Source organism: Mustela lutreola, chromosome 12 (assembly GCF_030435805.1).
Source record: "Mustela lutreola isolate mMusLut2 chromosome 12, mMusLut2.pri, whole genome shotgun sequence".
Lineage (NCBI taxonomy): Eukaryota > Metazoa > Chordata > Mammalia > Carnivora > Mustelidae > Mustela > Mustela lutreola.
Window position 1 is genome coordinate 43,266,399 of NC_081301.1, and position 18,555 is coordinate 43,284,953.

At 34.6% G+C, this 18,555-nt stretch overlaps 1 protein-coding gene across 1 annotated transcript in view; it reads left to right on the top strand.

Annotated features, from left to right (window-relative positions):
- CAAP1 (caspase activity and apoptosis inhibitor 1) overlaps positions 1-18,555 on the top strand; it is a 46,751-nt gene that overhangs the window by 25,036 nt on the left and 3,160 nt on the right. Inside the window, exon 5 of the mRNA XM_059142823.1 lies at positions 2,665-2,738. Within this exon, the coding sequence (XP_058998806.1) occupies positions 2,665-2,738 (74 nt within the window). The remainder of the gene's footprint in view (positions 1-2,664; positions 2,739-18,555) is intronic.

An 18,555-nucleotide genomic window follows, 5' to 3' on the forward strand; every position in this document is an offset into this window, starting at 1 on the left:
AAATATAAATTAGAATTACTTTAGTTTTTCCAACTATGACACGTAGTATGTCTTATCTGGAAGTAGACTTTTTTTTATTTTAATGAAACTAGAAATAAAAAGACATGTACTCATAGTTTTCTTACACTTTAAGACATTTCTTTTTTTGTGTATATCTTCTCTTTCATGCTCTTTGGTGGAAATCTTTCAGTTGTATTAGAGAGCTCTGTATGTATATAATTTTATTTGCAAAGCCTACATCTTGGAAAAATTAGCTCATATAGATTTTAAAATTCCAAGCTATTTTTCTGGAATATTTTTTCTGACTTCAGATACTACTGATGGAAAAGCATCTAGCATTTAATTTTTCAGCCACAAGGTGGTGTACTTGTACTGCATCTATTGTCTGAAATTCTGGTGACTTTCTTCAATAGCATGTTCAAACCTAACAAGGTAAAACACACTGTTATAAAAGTTCACTTTGCGCAATAAAAGGAATTCTTTATGGCAGTAGGTAATCTTTATAGTGATGTCCAGTTTTATTTGAAGGGAAACCAAGGGGCTTTCACAGAAAAAAGAAAATAATGCATACTGTAATGCAAAAATCTTTACTTGGCAATAACTTCATGAATTATTAAAATGTAATGAGAATAAGAACATTACAAGAAACATCCATATTCCTTTTACTTAGATTGACCTATTATTAACATTTTATCCTATTTGCACACCCTTGCTTTACCTCTCTTTATATAGGTGTCTATTTTAAGACATTTGAGGCTATAAGTTACATACATTATAACACTTTACCCCGAAATAGTACCTTGTGCTTTTTTTTTTTTTTTAAGGATAGTGATATGCTATGTTTATAACAATAAAACAGGGTCAACGTCAGTAAACTTAACATTGGAATGATACTTGATTTATCCAGTTTACTGTCAGTATTTCAGTTTGTCATCTGACTCAGTAATGTCCTTTATAATGTTTTTCCCCTCCAGTTCAGCAGTGTCATGTCAAGTATAACATTTAATTGTCAGGGCTCTTTAGCCTCCTTTAACCTGGAATATTTTCACAACTTTTTTTTTTTTTTTTTTTTTTTTTGTCGTCTTTTATAACATTGACATTTAACTCCTTACCCTCTTTTAATAGAACATTACTTTTTCCATTTTGGGTTTAACTGATGATTTTTTCCATGATATAGGTCATACATTCTCAGCTATAATATTGCATAGGTGATGTTGCATCCTTAGGGTATTGCATATGCCCAACTCCCACCCTCATCCCTGCTCTTTAAAGTTTATTTAAGTGATCTCTCCACCCAACATGGGCCTTGAACTCATGACCTGAGATCGAGTCACAGGCTCTGTAGACTGAGCCAGCCAGGTTCCCCACCAATGGCCCTTTTAATGGTGATGTAACATTGTGTTTTTGTTCAGGTCGTTTAGATATATGTGTTTAGAAGAAGAATTAAGTGCCCATTCAAGGATGTGTAAGAGCAAACAAACATTTTCTTTAAAGGAAGATACTTAGAAGTAGATTAATGCTCCCAGTAGGTAAAATCTAATTTGACTGTAAGGTTTGAGGTAGCACATTTTAACTGTACTCCTTGCAAAGCTCTTAATGTACTATATTGGCATTTTATCTGTCCCTGGATTGCCAAAGAATATTTCTTGATACCTTCTTGGGATTTGCCGGTTATTCTGGTCAAAGAATAAAATCTGAGTAGGTGATATAGAAAGAAGTATAAAACAGGTATCTCAATTTTAATTTTTTATATGTCCTAACTAATATCAGATCCAAATAATTTTGTAGTCTCTATTTGAGTTTGTGCTTGTATTAGTAAAACTTTTAACATAAAACAAACAGGTGAGTGCCAAATATGTTGATGGGAAAGAATATTGTAAACTCAAAAGAAATGATCACAAGTCTTTATGGTTATTTGAAGGATTTGTTAAGTGGATAGAAGTAATTTTGTGAGTAGGAAAATTCCTGCAGTATTTCTTATATGTTAGTTTTAAGGTGTGTATAGAAATTCTCCTGAAGGTAATACTTACTTAGAAAGAAAATAGTCATTTTGAATATTTGTAACTAATTAATTTCTTTTGTTGAGAAGTATTTGTAACATTAATATTTAGGTGGTATAATGCCCTCTAAGAAAGAACATTAGTTTACCGCTCTGTTGGAGAACATGGTGAATCAAAACTTTTTTATGATCTTATACTTTAATCCATTTACTTTGATTATATGTATATATTACATATAAAATATGTATTTCACACATACCATAGACATCAAAGCATCTAAAATAATTCGAATGCCAAAGTGCCCATTAAGTAGAACTCTGGAAGTTGAAAAATTATTGGATTCCTCTGTAAGTTGTGATTTCTCCCACAGCTATCCTGAAGGTTATTGGAAAGGAGAAAAAGTTATCTCCATATTCCTTCCAGTTTTGCTTCTTGCTTTTTACAAAGACGTATACTGCTTAAATTGGTAGTGATTTATAGCTACTGTTTTTGACACTTATATACATGTTTCTGAGTTTTCTTAGTGCACTGAATGTTGTCCTGGGGGCTCAGAAGAGTCATTGTGTCTTCCCAAGTGTGTGACTTAATTCTGGGAATCTGAGCAGTAAGTATTATTTGATCAGATATAGTTTTAAAAATTGTTTTATTTGTTTTTATTCCTCAGACAAGACATCTGTGTAGATTCTACTTCAGCTGTGAGAGAGAACAAGCAACCTGAAGGTTTAGAATTAAAACAAGGTATGAATCAAATAGTTAATTTTTTTATATTGTTTACCTGAAGATTATAAGGATTTACCACTAACAAATTTTCAGTATTCCAGCTGGCCCCCGTTTTACAGATAAGGGAACAGAATAATTTATTTGGTCCAAGATTAAAAGAATAAAGAGCATAGTCTTTATTTCATGACTTCTTTAGCCACTGGAGTAGTTCTGTTAGTGATAACTTAGTTGCAGTGCCACCAGAAAGCCGTTATCTTGAGTAGTTTTAATTTAGTGATCTCGACTATATATCATCAACTGCAGGATATTAGAGATACATTAACTGGATAGCTTTGGGTTGTATGTGGGGAAAAACTTAATGGGGTGACTTTTTTTCTCTTTTCTGCAGAGGGACTTTGTTATTACTCCCTTCTTTATTTATAAATCAGTAGTTTCTGACATTACCAGCCAGAACTGAAGTGGTAATATGTAATTTATTTAAGCCGAATAGATCCATAGGGTTGCTCTTTCACATGTCTTTTTTGTTTCTTTCTCATTCTTGAAGGGAAAATTGAAAGTAAAATAAATTTTTATTAGTTACTCAAAGACCACCTCACATTTTTCCTCTGTCCTGATAAAATTACTTCATAGCAGTGAGAATCTGCTATAATCAAAATGATTGTTTTATTTATTACATAAGCCACTAAACTTTGATTGGCTTAGAATAATTTCTCTAAAACTTTTGTCAAAAGAACTTATTTGGTAGAGAGAAGTAGGTCATCAGTTTATTTAGGCAGAATTTCTTTTTTTTTACTTGTGGTCTGTTATTAATGCTTAATTGACAAAGTGAAAAAAATTGGATAACTAATTTTGTGATTCACTCCATGTATATGTAGAGAGAACAAAAATCAAGATTTTTCTGTACTTCCAATTAAGTACTCTGGGGTTTTACAAAAATTTCTTATGGTTTCAAGAATTCCATTGTTTTTCACAAGTCCTGTTGTGTTAGCCTCTTAAATAAATAGACAAAAAAAAATTTACATCTTTATATTCTGACTGCTACTGAGCACCCAGCAAAGACATAAAGTCAGATTCATAGTTTCATTTACATTTACTTATCACATATAAATAAATGCTAAGCACACATCATCTTCATGTAACTCTTACACCTCATGAGTAATTGGACAACTCTGCTATTCTATCTGAATGTTTCCATTCTTTGCATCTATTGAGGAGGCATTGTGAAGGGTATGCTATTAGATCATCTGTGGAGAGAAGAATGTCATGTAATTGACATGGTTGATTCCAGTTCCTGGGGAAAAAGAATGCGGACCTCATTGTATAAATTAGCCAGTGCTGTGTTCTAAGGGAAGATGTTTTTCTGCTCTTATGTTCAGGTACTTGGAGCTCTTTAGAACTTGCTTCCCAGTGTCAAAAGCCTATTTTGGTGTGATTTTAAATGGTAACTTCAGTCATTTAAAAAACCAGCCATGGAGGCAAAGAGGAAGAGAAAAAGACCTCAAGAGTAGCCAGATACCACAAAGCTCAATTCTTTATGCTCGGGAGCCAATATAGAACACTTAGGTTCTGATGTAGGCAATCAGAAACATCAAGAACACACTGTCATCAGTATGTGACAGCAGGTAGAGGTGAAGAAACATAAGATTAGAGCACAGCAGTACCATCATGCAGTACAGTTCATGTGCATGTTTTGAATGGTTAAATTAAGTTGCACTCTTTTTTTTTTTTTTTAAGAAAAGGGGGAATAAAAGGTAAAATATTCTAGAAAAGTGTCTACAATATAGTTAAAATATAAAATGTTTTGTTGCATTATGGAATGAATGTAAGTTACCTAAAATACTCAATTATGTGGAACATCTTCTAGGTAAATATTAGTACAGCTAAAATCTGAATCAGATAGTAAGTAACTTGGTTGGAGTTCCCCAAGAAGCTGAGGTACACCAAGAAATAGAAATCCTAGTGGTCTCAATAGAGATTAGTGCCTTTTTAAAAATGAACTAATGTTGTCTATTTTTTGTCGGGAGCCAGTACAGGAGGCCTACTATAAGAGCTGTAAGGGACTGAATATGATTGGCTGTTCATTTAGGTCCACTCACGCGGGAGGTGCATGAGCACTGCATTCTGATTGGTTAACACTGCCTGCATAAAAATGCATGCGCCCCGGGGTTAGAGGAGAAGGAAGAAAAAAGCGATTAATAAAAAAGGTTCGCCGCTACATGAGTCTCTGAGTCGTTCTTGCTGGCGAGAGCGACAATTTTTAATATGCAAAACTTGCAAAATTGATTTAATATTGTCTCTGACTTTTGCAAAGCTAGCTGTTCTTGCCTACTACAGTGAGCCCCATAAAAACAGAATATAATGCTCCTTGTGAATGTATTGTCGTTTTGTTTAATGGCTTGACCATTTAAGCAAATTTCATGGAAGCTTATTTAGAATTAAAGTAACCCTTTGTTCAATAGACCAAAATATAAAGCAACAGTGAATTTTTTCTTTGCTCTTTCTGAATAAAGTCATTCTTATTATGTGACCTATTCATAATATGTGATACTGACATGTTATTTAAATTACATGTTCAATTTTTTCAGTTTCTCAGCTTCTAAAATACTCAGATATTGAGAAATATTAACTGTGAATTAGTTAATTGAAATTTGCATTTTTAACCTAGTTCTCATTTCATCCATCTTTTTGATAGGAAATATAATTTATGAAACAAGCTGTGCTGAAGATGAGTATCAGATTGTGGGCTAACTTCTACCACACTTTAATGATGGACTAATAGCTGAAGATTTTCCTTCACTATGCAAACATTATTTAAATGTAAATACAATCTACTGGTTGATTGATTGGTAAAATAGGTAAAATAGGAAGTCTTCTTTTGGGATTAGTTTCCTAGCTTATTTTTAGCCACAGGGCAGCTTTATAAGAAACATCAGTTACAGTTTTGCTCTTTATCTTCAGCACAGCTGTGTTTGTGTACATTAGCACATATACCTGTAGAAGCCTGAGATCTTTGATTAATTTCCTGGAGGGTCTCAGGGCTTGTATTTTTTAAAAGGTTTAGCTAAGTTTTTAAAATAATAATTATTTTATTTAAGAGAGAAAGAGCTCAAGAGAGTATGAGCAGGGGGGCGTGGAGAGAGGGGCAGAAGGAGAGGAGGAGAGAGAATCTCAGGCAGACTCTATTCTGAGCCCAGAGCCTGATGCAGGGCTGGATCCCCCAACCCCGAGATCACAGCCCAAGCTGAAATCAAGTCTGTGGCTCAACCAACTGAACCACCCAGGTGCCCCTAATATAATAAATATTTATGCAAATTTTCTAAATTGGCCATTGGTGCTATAGTTTTAAAAAATGAAAACTGTTGTTTGTTAGAGGTATTTAATTTGTAGAAAATATTTTTAAAATATCAGATCTCTGCTAACATTAATGAGTTCTCTTTATGTATATATCTATAAATAAATTTGCTTAAGATGTTCAGTAATATTTAAATAATGGTCCATATTTAAATTACTGCTTTAAGGTTTTCAACCAGGTCTATGTATAACTTTGCTAATTATTCTCCTTTGTAACTTAAGAATATAGCTCTTAGTTTTGCATTTCTTCTTGGAAGTGGTCATGAGAAATTTTTTTTCAACTGTATATGAGAAGTAGCTAAGTCATATTTGGATACTTAGTTTGAAGAGGAGGTGAGGTTTTTAGCACTCATTTTAAATTATTTGAAGAGCTGTCAAGTGAAAGAGTGATTAAGCTTGTTCTATATTGCCTCTAAGAATAGAAATAGGGCCAGTAGATAGAGTTATCATTAGATGGATTTTGGCTTAATTTATTTATCTCAAATAATCAGAAATACCAGAAAATGAATGAGCTTCCTTCCTTATTGCTGAAGGGTGTTTGAACACAGGTTACATAAACCACCACTTGGTGGCTCTGTTGTAGAGCAAATTGAAGCAGTGTTTGGCTCTTTGGCCTTGATCTTGAAGTTCCTTTCTAGCAGTCAGATTACGTGTAAAGACTAGTGCCTAGTGCAGTGTCTGTATTTTCTTTATTTTTTTTTATTCTATTAGAAAATTATTCTTCCTTTCTATTAGAGAAGTACATGCAAACATACATAAAATAAACACCAAATTTTGTTGTGGTTGGGTTCAAATTCTGCTACTGTTGTGTTTTTTAAAAAGTAATGTAGTTGCCTCATGTAATTATATCTTGACCTTCCAGTTCATGAATAGTGTAGGGTGAACAGCTTTAAGAATTCACTTGTTAAGGGCGCCTGGGTGGCTCAGTGGGTTAAGCCGCTGCCTTCGGCTCAGGTCATGATCTCAGGGTCCCTGCGATCGAGTCCCGCATCGGGCTCTCTGCTCAGCAGGGAGCCTGCTTCTCTCTCTCTCTCTCTCTGCCTGCCTCTCCATCTACTTGTGATCTCTCTCTGTTAAGTAAATAAAATCTTTAAAAAAAAAAAAAGAATTCACTTGTTAACAAGAGCTTCAAAAAGTTGAAAGGTAGACTTTTATAGGGGAAAAATGTTTATCAGTGGTTAACCTGTATGATGGAAGTTTATATTCTATGGGCCTTTTTTTTTTTTTTTTTTGGCCTTTTAGACTAGTGGTCGCTGAGGTGTAATAATATATACTTCCAGAGAATGCAGGAAAAATTATACCAATACGTCTGAAGTAAATATATATAAAGTTACGTATTTGTCTCTCCATTTTAAAATTTCTTATTCCATATATCATTGTATTAGTACACACTAACTTATTGTAATATTACATATTATAAGTACAAGTACATACTGGAGCAGGTACTTGAAAACATTTTCACTGATATGTTTATGTAAGTAATGAAATTGAGAAGCTACTTTTAGACTATCATAAAAATCAGTGATGCTCACAGCTTATTTACTTATTACTTCTAAAAATTAATTGTGATGGAAGAGATTTTTGCCAATATTTAGCAAAGGTATTAAATATAAAACTATATGAGACTGTTGGAATACTTACGGTGAAGGATAAATGGGAAACCTCAACTGATCTGTGCTCTTATTGCTGTTAATTGTTACTGTTGTTCTAAGGTAATACTGCACTGTGAGAAGCAAAGGTGAGTAAGTAGAGGGACTTGAATAAGATAGAATGAGGAAATGAATTGGCAGTTAAAAAGGAGTTGAGTTTTGCTGAAAAGCCATAGCTGAAGGAATACAAACAAGTTTTAAGAAGTTAAAAAGATAATGAGAAAAATGCCCTCATAGACTTCTGATGCTTTGTGAAAGAAGAAAGAATGAGTATCATCAGTTAATTAAGCAACATTTGCAGGAGTTTTATGTGTACATACTGCTGTAGAAGTCTCTGGATTGGCAAGTGAACTCTGTGCTTCCTCATCCTTTGAAGACCTAAATTGCAGGCACGAGTGAGAGAGAGCTGTGGGGAAACTGATAAAATTGTTTCAGGGCGTTTGGAGTTGGAAACAGAGAAGCAGATGTACAGCTGATTTGTTCTCAAAGTTCGGCTCTAATTTCTTTTTTTCTAGGCCTTGATTATCTTCTTGAGTGGCTCTAACAAATAAGTATTCACAGAATGCAGCTTCTTAACATGAGTTAACTTCTTTAAAGGATTCTTAGAAATTCATTCTGGGGAAATGATGTCCAGTTCAGCAGTTGGTGAAGTAAAAAGAGATTTGTGGTGTAACCATCAGTGCGACTAAAGAATTTACATTTCTCTTCTCATTCCTTTGAGCTTTTTCACAAGTTATTACCAGCAATGACTCCAAACAGGATCCTCCCGCCTTTTCATTTGTCCCTTTGTGTGTGTAGTAGTTGAACAAAAGGGTGAAAATTACGTTTTGTGTGGCAGATTAGCCCATACTGTTTCTTTTTTCTTTTTGAAGACTCCTCTGTTACGTTTAATTGTGCAACTTTTCTGGATTAAAAAGTAAACTGGCAAAGTTTTGGGATGCATAATGCTTTGTGTGTGTTTTGTCAAGAATGACATTATGAAGAATTTGATTTAGTATATGAGGAAAATGTTGGTTTCCATTTTTCTTTAAATTATACCCATTCTATCTTGTGATGTGTTTTATAGGATCCTAGACATAGTCTTAGGACAGCTGCTTTGGAGGTTAACATAGTCCAAACCTTCGATAGATGTTTGGATCCCCTTTGGATTCACTGTGCTTTTCAGTAATTATGTTCATATCCAGTTGATTAGCAGAAGTATCTCACTATATAGAAGTACTCCTACAAAAGGAAAGATAGTAAACATTATGTTTTGAAATCAGATTTTGTTACCAGTTTTTGAATTTTGTGCACATCCTATATCACAGTCTATTATTTATTTAGAAGTTTTGGTTGCAACATCATATGTAGTATATAGTCTTTTGGATTGATTTCTTTCCCTTTGCAGTATGCATTTAAGGTTCTCCCATGTCTTTTTTGTGGCTTGATAGCTCATTTCTTTTTATTGCTGAATAATCTTCCATTGTATAGATTTACTGCAGTTTGCTTATCCATTCACCTATTAAAGGACATCTTAGTTCCTTCCAGATTTTAGCGCTCATGAATAAAGCTGCTGTAATAATTTGTATGCAGGTTTTAGTATGGATATAAGCTTTCAACTCTGGGTAAACACCCAGTTCAGTTTTGTAAGAAACTGCCAAGCTGTCCTTGAAAAGGCTGTACCATTTTACATCCTGCCATCAGTGAATGAGAATTTCTGATGTTCCATATCCTTGCTAGCAGTTGGTGCTATCAGTGACTTGAATTTTGACTATTCTGATAGATGTGTGAGTGGCATCGTATTGTTTTACTTTGCAGTGCCCTGATGACCTATGATGCTGAGCATCTTCTCAGGGGCTTCTTTGCCATCTATGTATCTTCTTTGGTGACTTGTCTTTTCAGATCTTTTGCCCATTTCTTACTTGGGTTGTTTGTTTTCTAATTTTTGAATTTTAAGTGTTCTGTTTATATTTTGGATACCAGTCCTTTAACCAAGTGTGTTTTGTGAATATTTTCTCCCAGTTTTTTGTCTTCTCTTTTCCTTCTCTTAATAATTTTTCATTTAGGGGCACCTGGATGGCTCAGTGGGTTAAAGCCTCTGCCTTCAGCTCAGGTCATGATGTCAGGGTCCTGGGATTGAGCCCCACATCGGGCTCTCTGCTCAGCAGGGAGTCTGCTTCCTCTTCCTCTCTCTCTGCCTGCCTTTCTGCCTACTTGGATCTCTGTCTGTCAAATAAATAAATAAAATCTTTAAAAAAAATAATTTTTCATTTAATACATACTTTTTAGCTCCACGTCTCCTATATATTTTATTTACTCAGGTGGGCTTAAAGGACCTACAAGAAGAAGATAAATTCAGTGTGAACCACCATTTTCATCCGTGATGCTTCAGTGGTCATTATGATTCTGTTAAGATCTGGGAGGCACTATAGAATATTTCAATGTATAGATTTTTTTTTTCTTTTTTGAAATATACCTGGATTTGGATTTTGGTTCTGCCACTTCATTTGTGTGAACTATGGGGCAAGCTGCTTAAATTCTGTTCCTCAGTTTCATCATTTGTGAAATGGGAATAATAAATATGAGTGCTATGTAAGAAATTAAAGTCTTATTCAGTGAAAAAAAAAGAAAACAAATATGAGTGCCTATTCCAATATGCTGGCATAAGGATTAAATGAGTTAACACATGTAAAGTGCTTTAGAGAAGTGAACAGTACATAGTAGATGCATAGTAAATATCAGCTCTTGTTATAATTACTTCTGCCATGATTATTGTTGCCATTAGAATTTTCTGTTTCATCTCCTCAGTATCATTCTTGCTGTCTCTAATTGGTAAAAGGATCTCTATATTGAATCATAGGCGGCTGTTATGTAACTTCTGCTCATTTGTCCTTGTGTGTCCTTTGGATTATGGAAAATGAATTTAATATTTTTCTAAACGATGTTTGTTCAGATTTTGAAGCTGATCCCTTCTTCCAACAAGTGAATTGTAGTTTTGTGCTAGGCACCGGAAAGATAAATAAAATATGGCCTGGCTTGGAAAGAACTTCTCTAGTAAAGGAAAATAGATGAGTAAATTAATTTTTCCTACCTACTTGTGTCTGGCCTTAAATTGTATAGTCCCTGTTTGTCCTCTTAAAACGGGAATACTCTTTGTGTTGCTGAGACAGCCCCTCTATTTGTATAGTGAACACATTGGCTTTTGGTGCCTACAGGTGTTTTTTTCTTTGTCCCTAATTATCCTCCCCCACTACATTCCCCCCCAACCCCTGCCAGTGAACTATTGCCAACAGCTCTTTAACTGGTATTGCCGAATTCCTCCTTCCCTAACACTTTTCTTCTCAGTCTCCTTTGTGTCATGCTTTCCTCTGCCTGATTTCTAAAGGGTAAGTTCCCCACCCATCACCTTTCTTTGCACTTTTTGTCTTTAAAAATATATATATTTTTTATTTTTAAAAGATTGTTGTTTATTTGAGACAGAGAATAAGCATGAGTTGGGGAAGGGTAGAGGGACAAGCAGACTTCCCACCAAGTGTGGAGCCTGATGTGGGGCTCCGTTCCAGGACCCTGAGATCATGACCAGAGCCAAAAGCAGATGCTTAACGACTGAGCCACCCAGATGTCCCTGGACTTTCTTTTCTGCATCTTATGTAATTCTAGTACTGGCAACTACAAATTTATTTTAACCAGTTCAGAGCTGCTTTCCAACCCTTTATATCTAGCTTACTTATTAGATGTTCAGTAAGCATCTTAAAGTTACTGTGTTCCAGGGTAAATTCTAGATTGTTCCCTGATACCTTGGCAACAAAGAAGGAAACAGTAACACTCCCCCTACAACCTTTGCTGCTCCTACAGTCCTCTCCATATCAGTAAATAGCAGTTACATTCTTCTGAGTGTCCAGGCCAGGAATCTGGGAATCATTCTTGACTGCTGTCTTTCATCTCTGTCAACAAATTTTCGGCTCTACTTTTACAATATTCAGAATCCAACCACTTCTCACCTCTTCTTAGCCATATTATTCTGATACCGATTCTCACAACATCCTGATCCCTGTATTTCTACCCATGTTCCCCTGTAGTCTCTTCCGTATAGCAGTCTGAATGACCGTAAAAATTAAAATGAAAAATGGTCATGTCACTATTCTCATCAAAGCCTTCCCATAGCTTCCCATCTCAAAATAGAATGTGAAGTCCTTCCGTCCTGTGGCCAGTACAAGCCGTAAGTGATATGTTCTGTCACGTTCCCCCTTGGTCTTCTCTTCCTTCCTTCTCACTTCCTCCGGCACTACAAACACTGTTTCCAGGGACTTTGCTTTTGCTATTCTCTCTGCCTGTGTGCTCCCCACCGCAAGATAACCATGAGTCTTACGTGTATCATTTAGATCCTGATCAGATATTACCTACTCTGTCTAAACTAATTAAAACTACTTTTTTTCACAGCTCATTAACCTCATAAGAAACCTAGAATTTTCTGAGCATCGATGTCAGTACTGCATCTCAGCACTGTCCTGTAAATTTGTAGAAGTTACCTTTTTGTGAACATAGAACTGTGATGCTCTGTCATGTGTCTAGTTCACAGCATATCTTAAAATATAAATGTGAATCTGTCATGTGTGACTATAAGTTTTAGTGCCTGTCATGCAGTTTGTCCAAATCTGAAAATTAAACTCATGTCAGTGATACACTCTTACTTTAGTCAGCTACTTGTTCTTTAAGATCAGACGTCTCCAAATTAATGAAGCATTCCCTAACCCACTTGTGCTCACCTTACCTCATCTCTCTTACTAAATAGCACCTAGTTCTTACCACTGTTGCCTGTTTAATTACTTACTTGACCCATTGTAAAGACTGGCGAGAGGTCCCTGTTCTTTTTCTCGTAGAATGGTTATGGTTTCAGAAGCAATAATTGTGGATACTATCCTTTTATATATTCTCATGTGTGCTTTGTGCTGTTAGTCTCACATACTTCTGGACTGAGTTTATTTCTAGCACCTGTCATTCCATTCTGTCCCTTACACTTGGAATTTCTTCTTCTGTCAACATCACCTAATAAATTCTAAGACCTACTTCATATCCCACGCCTATGAAAATCTCTTTGACTTTTCCCTATTGCCTTTTATACTCTGAAATTCTGGCATACTTTATATTTGCACAGTTTAGTACTTTATCATGTCCATATTTTAAGCAAACATAAGGACTATAAAGGCAAAAATCTATGCCTTCATCACGCTGCATATATTTAGTTTACCCTACCTGTAGCATTTTGTAAGGCCTGTCTCTTCTGGGACCTTTACAGCACTATTGTGGCATAGATAATGGATACTAAGTGAATATTTATTGATTTTTAGATCATCTCTGAATTTGTCATTCACAGAAGTTAGGTTTACAGGCTCTTTGGATGCTCAGTTTTCCAGAAGGTCAGTGTCTGGTTGGTAGACTACTAGACAGTTCTTCTTTATTAAATTGTTTGCATTTTCTTTTTTATGTCAGTAACAGATAGTGTCATGATTAATTTTTGAATATGGTGGTTAACACGATACACTTAAATTTAAATCAGTAGTTAAAAACACAGCATGAAAGAATAACCAAGTTCTGTCAGTTTTGCTGAGAAGAAGGTTAAAGTCCTCTATAAAAACTACATTTATGGATTTTAAAAAAGCAGCTCTTTCTTTTTCAGAAAATAAAGTTTGGGTTTCTCAAAAAGACTAGAACTCACTAAAACTTACAAGTTGACTTTCTACAGCTAGAATACTATAGAATTGTGTCCCTTATAACTTAAAGTTTAGTAAAACCAAAGTTTTTTGTTGTTTCAGAAAAGAAATCCCTGGAGGCATAGCATTGCTGTCCAGTGAGCTATGGACTTTGTTACTAATGAGATTCTAGCAGGTTGATAACACTGGAAGCCTTAAGAGAGTTGAAATTCTAGAAGGAAGGACCTAGGACCTAGAGTGAAATGTGCTGTTCTAAATGGCATAACCATGAATGTGATCAACTTAAAATGAGATGAGAAAATCTAAAAGTGAAAACAAAGCAAAATAGTATAAACCCTTTTGGTAACCAGCTCTATTCTTAATAGGAGTATTGGATTTTGGATTTTCTTGTTTTCTCCTCTAGGAGATATATATATATAGAATATATATATATATATATATATATTTTTAGATAATGTGAAAAATGTTAATTTTAGGCTTCTGAATAGCAATCAACTCTTAAAAAAACATTTTATTTTGGAAACTTTCAAACAAAAATAAGAAAAAAATAGGAGCATTAACTCCCATGTACTCCTTTCCATCTTCAGTTATTTACCTCTGACTAATTTTTTATCCATACCACTACCTGCTTCATATTGCTAGATTGCTTTAAAGCAAATTCTGAACATCTTTTCAGTTCATCTGTAAATATTTCAATATGTTTGAATCTCAAAAATTAGAGATCTCTTTTTAAGGATGATCATAATGCCTTAAAAACGAACATTGCTTAATATCAGTTATTCAGAAACTGTTCAGATATAACCTACTACTCATTGGTTAGTATTGCGATATTAAGATGAATGGATTGGTACACATGTTGTCACCCTACCACCTAATGCTTTTAGTAGGTATTAATTACTGTTGACCGATTATTTCATTAAGGGTTACAGAACAGTGGTATTTTTAATCCTTAGATATCCAGTGTTCAGATTTTTCTGGTTGTCTTCATATATGTTATATATATAGTATTTTTTTTTTTAATGGAGAGAGGGGGAGAGTATCTCAAGCAGGCTTGATGCTCACCATGTAGCCTGACTTGGGTCTCAATCGATCTTAGGACCCTGAGATCATGACCTGAGCTGATAATCAAGAGCCGGATGCTTAACTAACTAAGCCATCCAGGCACCCCTGTCTTAAAATATTTTTTAAACTATATTTGTATGAATGGAGATCCAGAATAAGTTCCCTACGTTACAGGTGGTTAATACTAAGTTTCCTTCTCATCTGTGTGCCTGCCCTTCCATCCCACTTTCCTTTCCCTCCCTCTCTTTAAAGGTGGTTGATTTCTTGAAGAAACTAGGTTGTCAGATTTTCTCAGTTTGAATTTTGCTCTTTGCATCTCATTGTTTTATTTAATATTTTTCTGTAAATTGGTAGTTAGGTATAGAGGCTTAATCAGGTTCATATTCAATTTTTTGACAATATATTAGAACCAATGTTGTGTCCTTGAGGCACATAATACACCATTACTCCTCTTTTTTGTGCTCATGTTCCTAGCCATTGTGATATCTTGTCCACAGTGGCTGATAGGAATTCTCTTTATTTCTTGAGGCTGGCGTTGTTAGTAATCTAGTTTTTTTCCTCTGAGAATTTTTAGTAATTTTTTTTATCCCGGAGTTCTGATTTTTTACAGGATGTGTCTCAGGTATGATATACTGCAGTTGGCAAGCCTTTTCAATGTGAAGATCTTCACCTCAGATCACTTTTTCCTCATATTTCTTTATTTTCCCTCTCTACTGTCTGTTTTTGTTGTTTTCTGACTTACTGTATCACTCTATTCAGTTCTCTGCTCAAATGTTACCATATCATCACATTGATCAATCTTTGTGAAAGCATCCTGCTACTGTCTTTTTATCCTTGCTTTATTTTTCTTTATAATACCTGATATGTATTTATAGTCCCTTATGACTTAAATATAATGCAGGGACTTTTTTTATTCACTGCTGTTTCCTTAATGTTTAAAACAGTGTCTTCTACATGGTAGGTGTTCAGTAATTGCTGAGTTAATTATATTAGGTTGTTGGACTCGGGTAGTTCATCTTGATCTCTTAACTTTTATAGCATATTTTAAATATACTTTTATTTCTTCTCTACATTTAGAGTGTTTCCTTTCTTCCACTATCTTCCAGCAACCACTGAATGTTTGCTGTTGATAACTGTATTTTTAAATTCTAACGTTTCTTGTTCTCTGGTCTTCTTTCACTACACCATGTACTTACATAGTAGTTGCAGGGTCCCCTTCGTTCTCTCTCAGGATACTAAGTAGACTCCTTCCTCTTCCTCTACAACTTTAACTTCCCTCTCTTGGAAGTAACCACAATTAATAATTTACTTGTATTATTTTTAACATAAATATGATTATCACTTTTTAGCTTACTTTGTTGACTTAATCCTGTCTTGATAATTTTTCCAACTTACGAATTTATTAAACTTTGTCCAGATGTATAAAATTCTTCTTTTTACTAATGAGGTAAAAGTAATATTGTTTTAACCTCTAGTTCTTGATTAGAAATTAAGTTTAACATTTTAAAAAATATTTTATTTATTTATGTCAGAGAGAAAGAGCACAAGCAGGGGGAGCAGCAGGCAGAGCAAGCAGAGCAGGCAAAGGGAGAAACAGGCTTCCTGCTGAGCAAGGAGCCTCATGGGGGACTGGATCCCGGGACCCCGAGGTTATGACTTGAGCCTAAGGTGTACGCTTAACTGAGCCATCCAGGTGTCCCGAGTTAAGCATTTTTTAATATATTTTTCTATGCTTTATATTTCATATTTTGTGAAATGCTTGACTTGTTTCTACCCTTTGCCCATGTCTTTAGTTCTTAATGATACTTAGACATTGTATGTATTCTTACATTTGCCATGAAAATATGTATTTCATTAATATTTGCTTGTAGAGTACCTCTGTCTTGTTTTATTTATGGTATTTTATTTTTTCCCTCAGGAATCTTACTATTTATTTAGCTAAATTTGTTGATTTTCTTTTTCCTTTATGGATTCTCCATTTTATGTTTTACTTAAGTAGGACTGATATTAGTTTTATCTTCAGTTGCTTTACAGTTTTTATGCTGTTATTGTATTTTTAAGTGTCTGTTCTCTGTCACTTCAGTGGTTTGTGGTAGGGAAGGGAATTAGATATGTGTGCTTAATTTGCCATCTTCAGCAGGAATTCAGACAGATATTTAATTATTCCATGTTCTAGGGTTTGTCTCCTGGTTTAATTTCATAATTAGGAGTTTCACAAGCATGCAGTCACTCATAACATTTTAGATATGCTTCCATTTTATGCATTAAAACTATTCTAAATTGAATTTGTAGCAAGTAAAATATAGGCTCTCTTGAGGCTTAAATATGCTAGCATAACTTAAAAATTCTTTTGAAATTTTATCCCTCAAAATCTTTCTGATTAGTAATCCTTGTATGTTTGTGTACTTCCAGTTGGGTTTTTAAAACTTTTATTTTAACAAAAAGCAAACCTAAGACAACACACACACACACACACACATATTTAAAGTTTGTATGTTAACAAAAAGCGAACTTGGGATGTGTGCGCCCACTCGTGCATGCATGCAAGTTGGTGATGGGAAGGACAGAACATGACAGCACTGATACTTTAAGGATTTTGAATGAAACATTTTGGGGTAAAGTTACTTTTTTAGAAAGAATGTACAAGTGTCACCCCTTCCATTTTGAGGATCATACTGAGTAAGAAAAAACTTCATATTCTCCTAATACTAAGGATGAGGTGAATTATCTTCAGAAGCATAGTCGTGTGTTTGCAAATGATGCTTTAAAAAACAAGTCAGTAAGATGATGAAAATTAAGGGATAGTGAAAAGACTTGAAATTTGATCCTTGGTCTTCAGATAATTTGTCATGTTACATTGTACGAGTCACTTGACTTGTTTCCACAAGTGTGAAATGAAGTGCTTATGCTAAGTTATTTCAGATACAAATTGTATAAAGCTTTGGCCCATGATGCAAGTGTGGTGGCCAGATGGAATTTGTGAATACATTCACCAATACTGTGTTAGGAGAAATCAATCACTTTGGATAATTTTTTTTTAAGATTTTATTTTTAAATAATCTTTACATCCAGCATGGGGCTTGAACTTGTAACTCTGAAATCAAGAGCTGTGTGCTCTACTGACTGAGCCAGACAAGCACCCCAACCTTCCGTAATTTTAAATGTAAATAGAGAATGCCAAAATTATAGAGCACCATTTCTTCATTCATAGGATATGTATAGCTGTTTAAAATAAAAGAAATAATGCAAAGCCCACCTTCTGCCCACTAAAAAGTTGGAAAGAAACCCAAAGAATATATAGATTAAAAAAAAAAATTCTTGTCAAGATTTACCTCTTGGGGTGCCTGGGTGGCTCAGTGGGTTAAAGCCTCTGCCTTTGACTCAGGTCATGATCTTGGGGTCCTGGGAACGAGCCCCACATCAGGCTCTCTGCTTGGCAGGGAGCCTGCTTCCCCCTCTCTCCTGCCTGCCTCTCTGCCTACTGTGATCTCTCTTTCTGTCAAATACATAAATAAAAAATCTAAAAAAAAAAAAAAAAAAGATTTACCTCTTGACAAGTGCTGTAAACATTTTGGTCCTGAATCTCTGGTGCTGGTAACTTTATAAATAAGGATTTTATTATTACAGGCTCAGGGCAGAAGAGCTCTTTAGCTGTGTGGTTGCTTCTTAAGCTTATAAGCTTAAAAATTATTTAAATTAGGTCAGAATACGTGTAGCTCAGTGGTTCTTAGCTGTCTGAAGTGTTTGGAAAAACCTAAAAATAAGATGAACATAATGTACATTCCATTAAAAAATATTTATACACATACCTATATATATTCCTGTATTCTTTTGGTATATGACAGTGATATTTAGCTAGAAGATTTGCCATGTATGTCTTAAGGATATACTAGTGTAGGTTCTCCGCTTATTTAATAAAAATATCTCCAAGATTTGCTGTTATTTATTTACCCACATATATATTCAAAGCAAATTAATTTCATAATAGTACAGCTATGTCGAAAGTTGTGATTTAGCATATAAGGGATTCCACACTTGTATCATTACATACTAAACCCTGGACCCAAGATAATAAATGAGCTT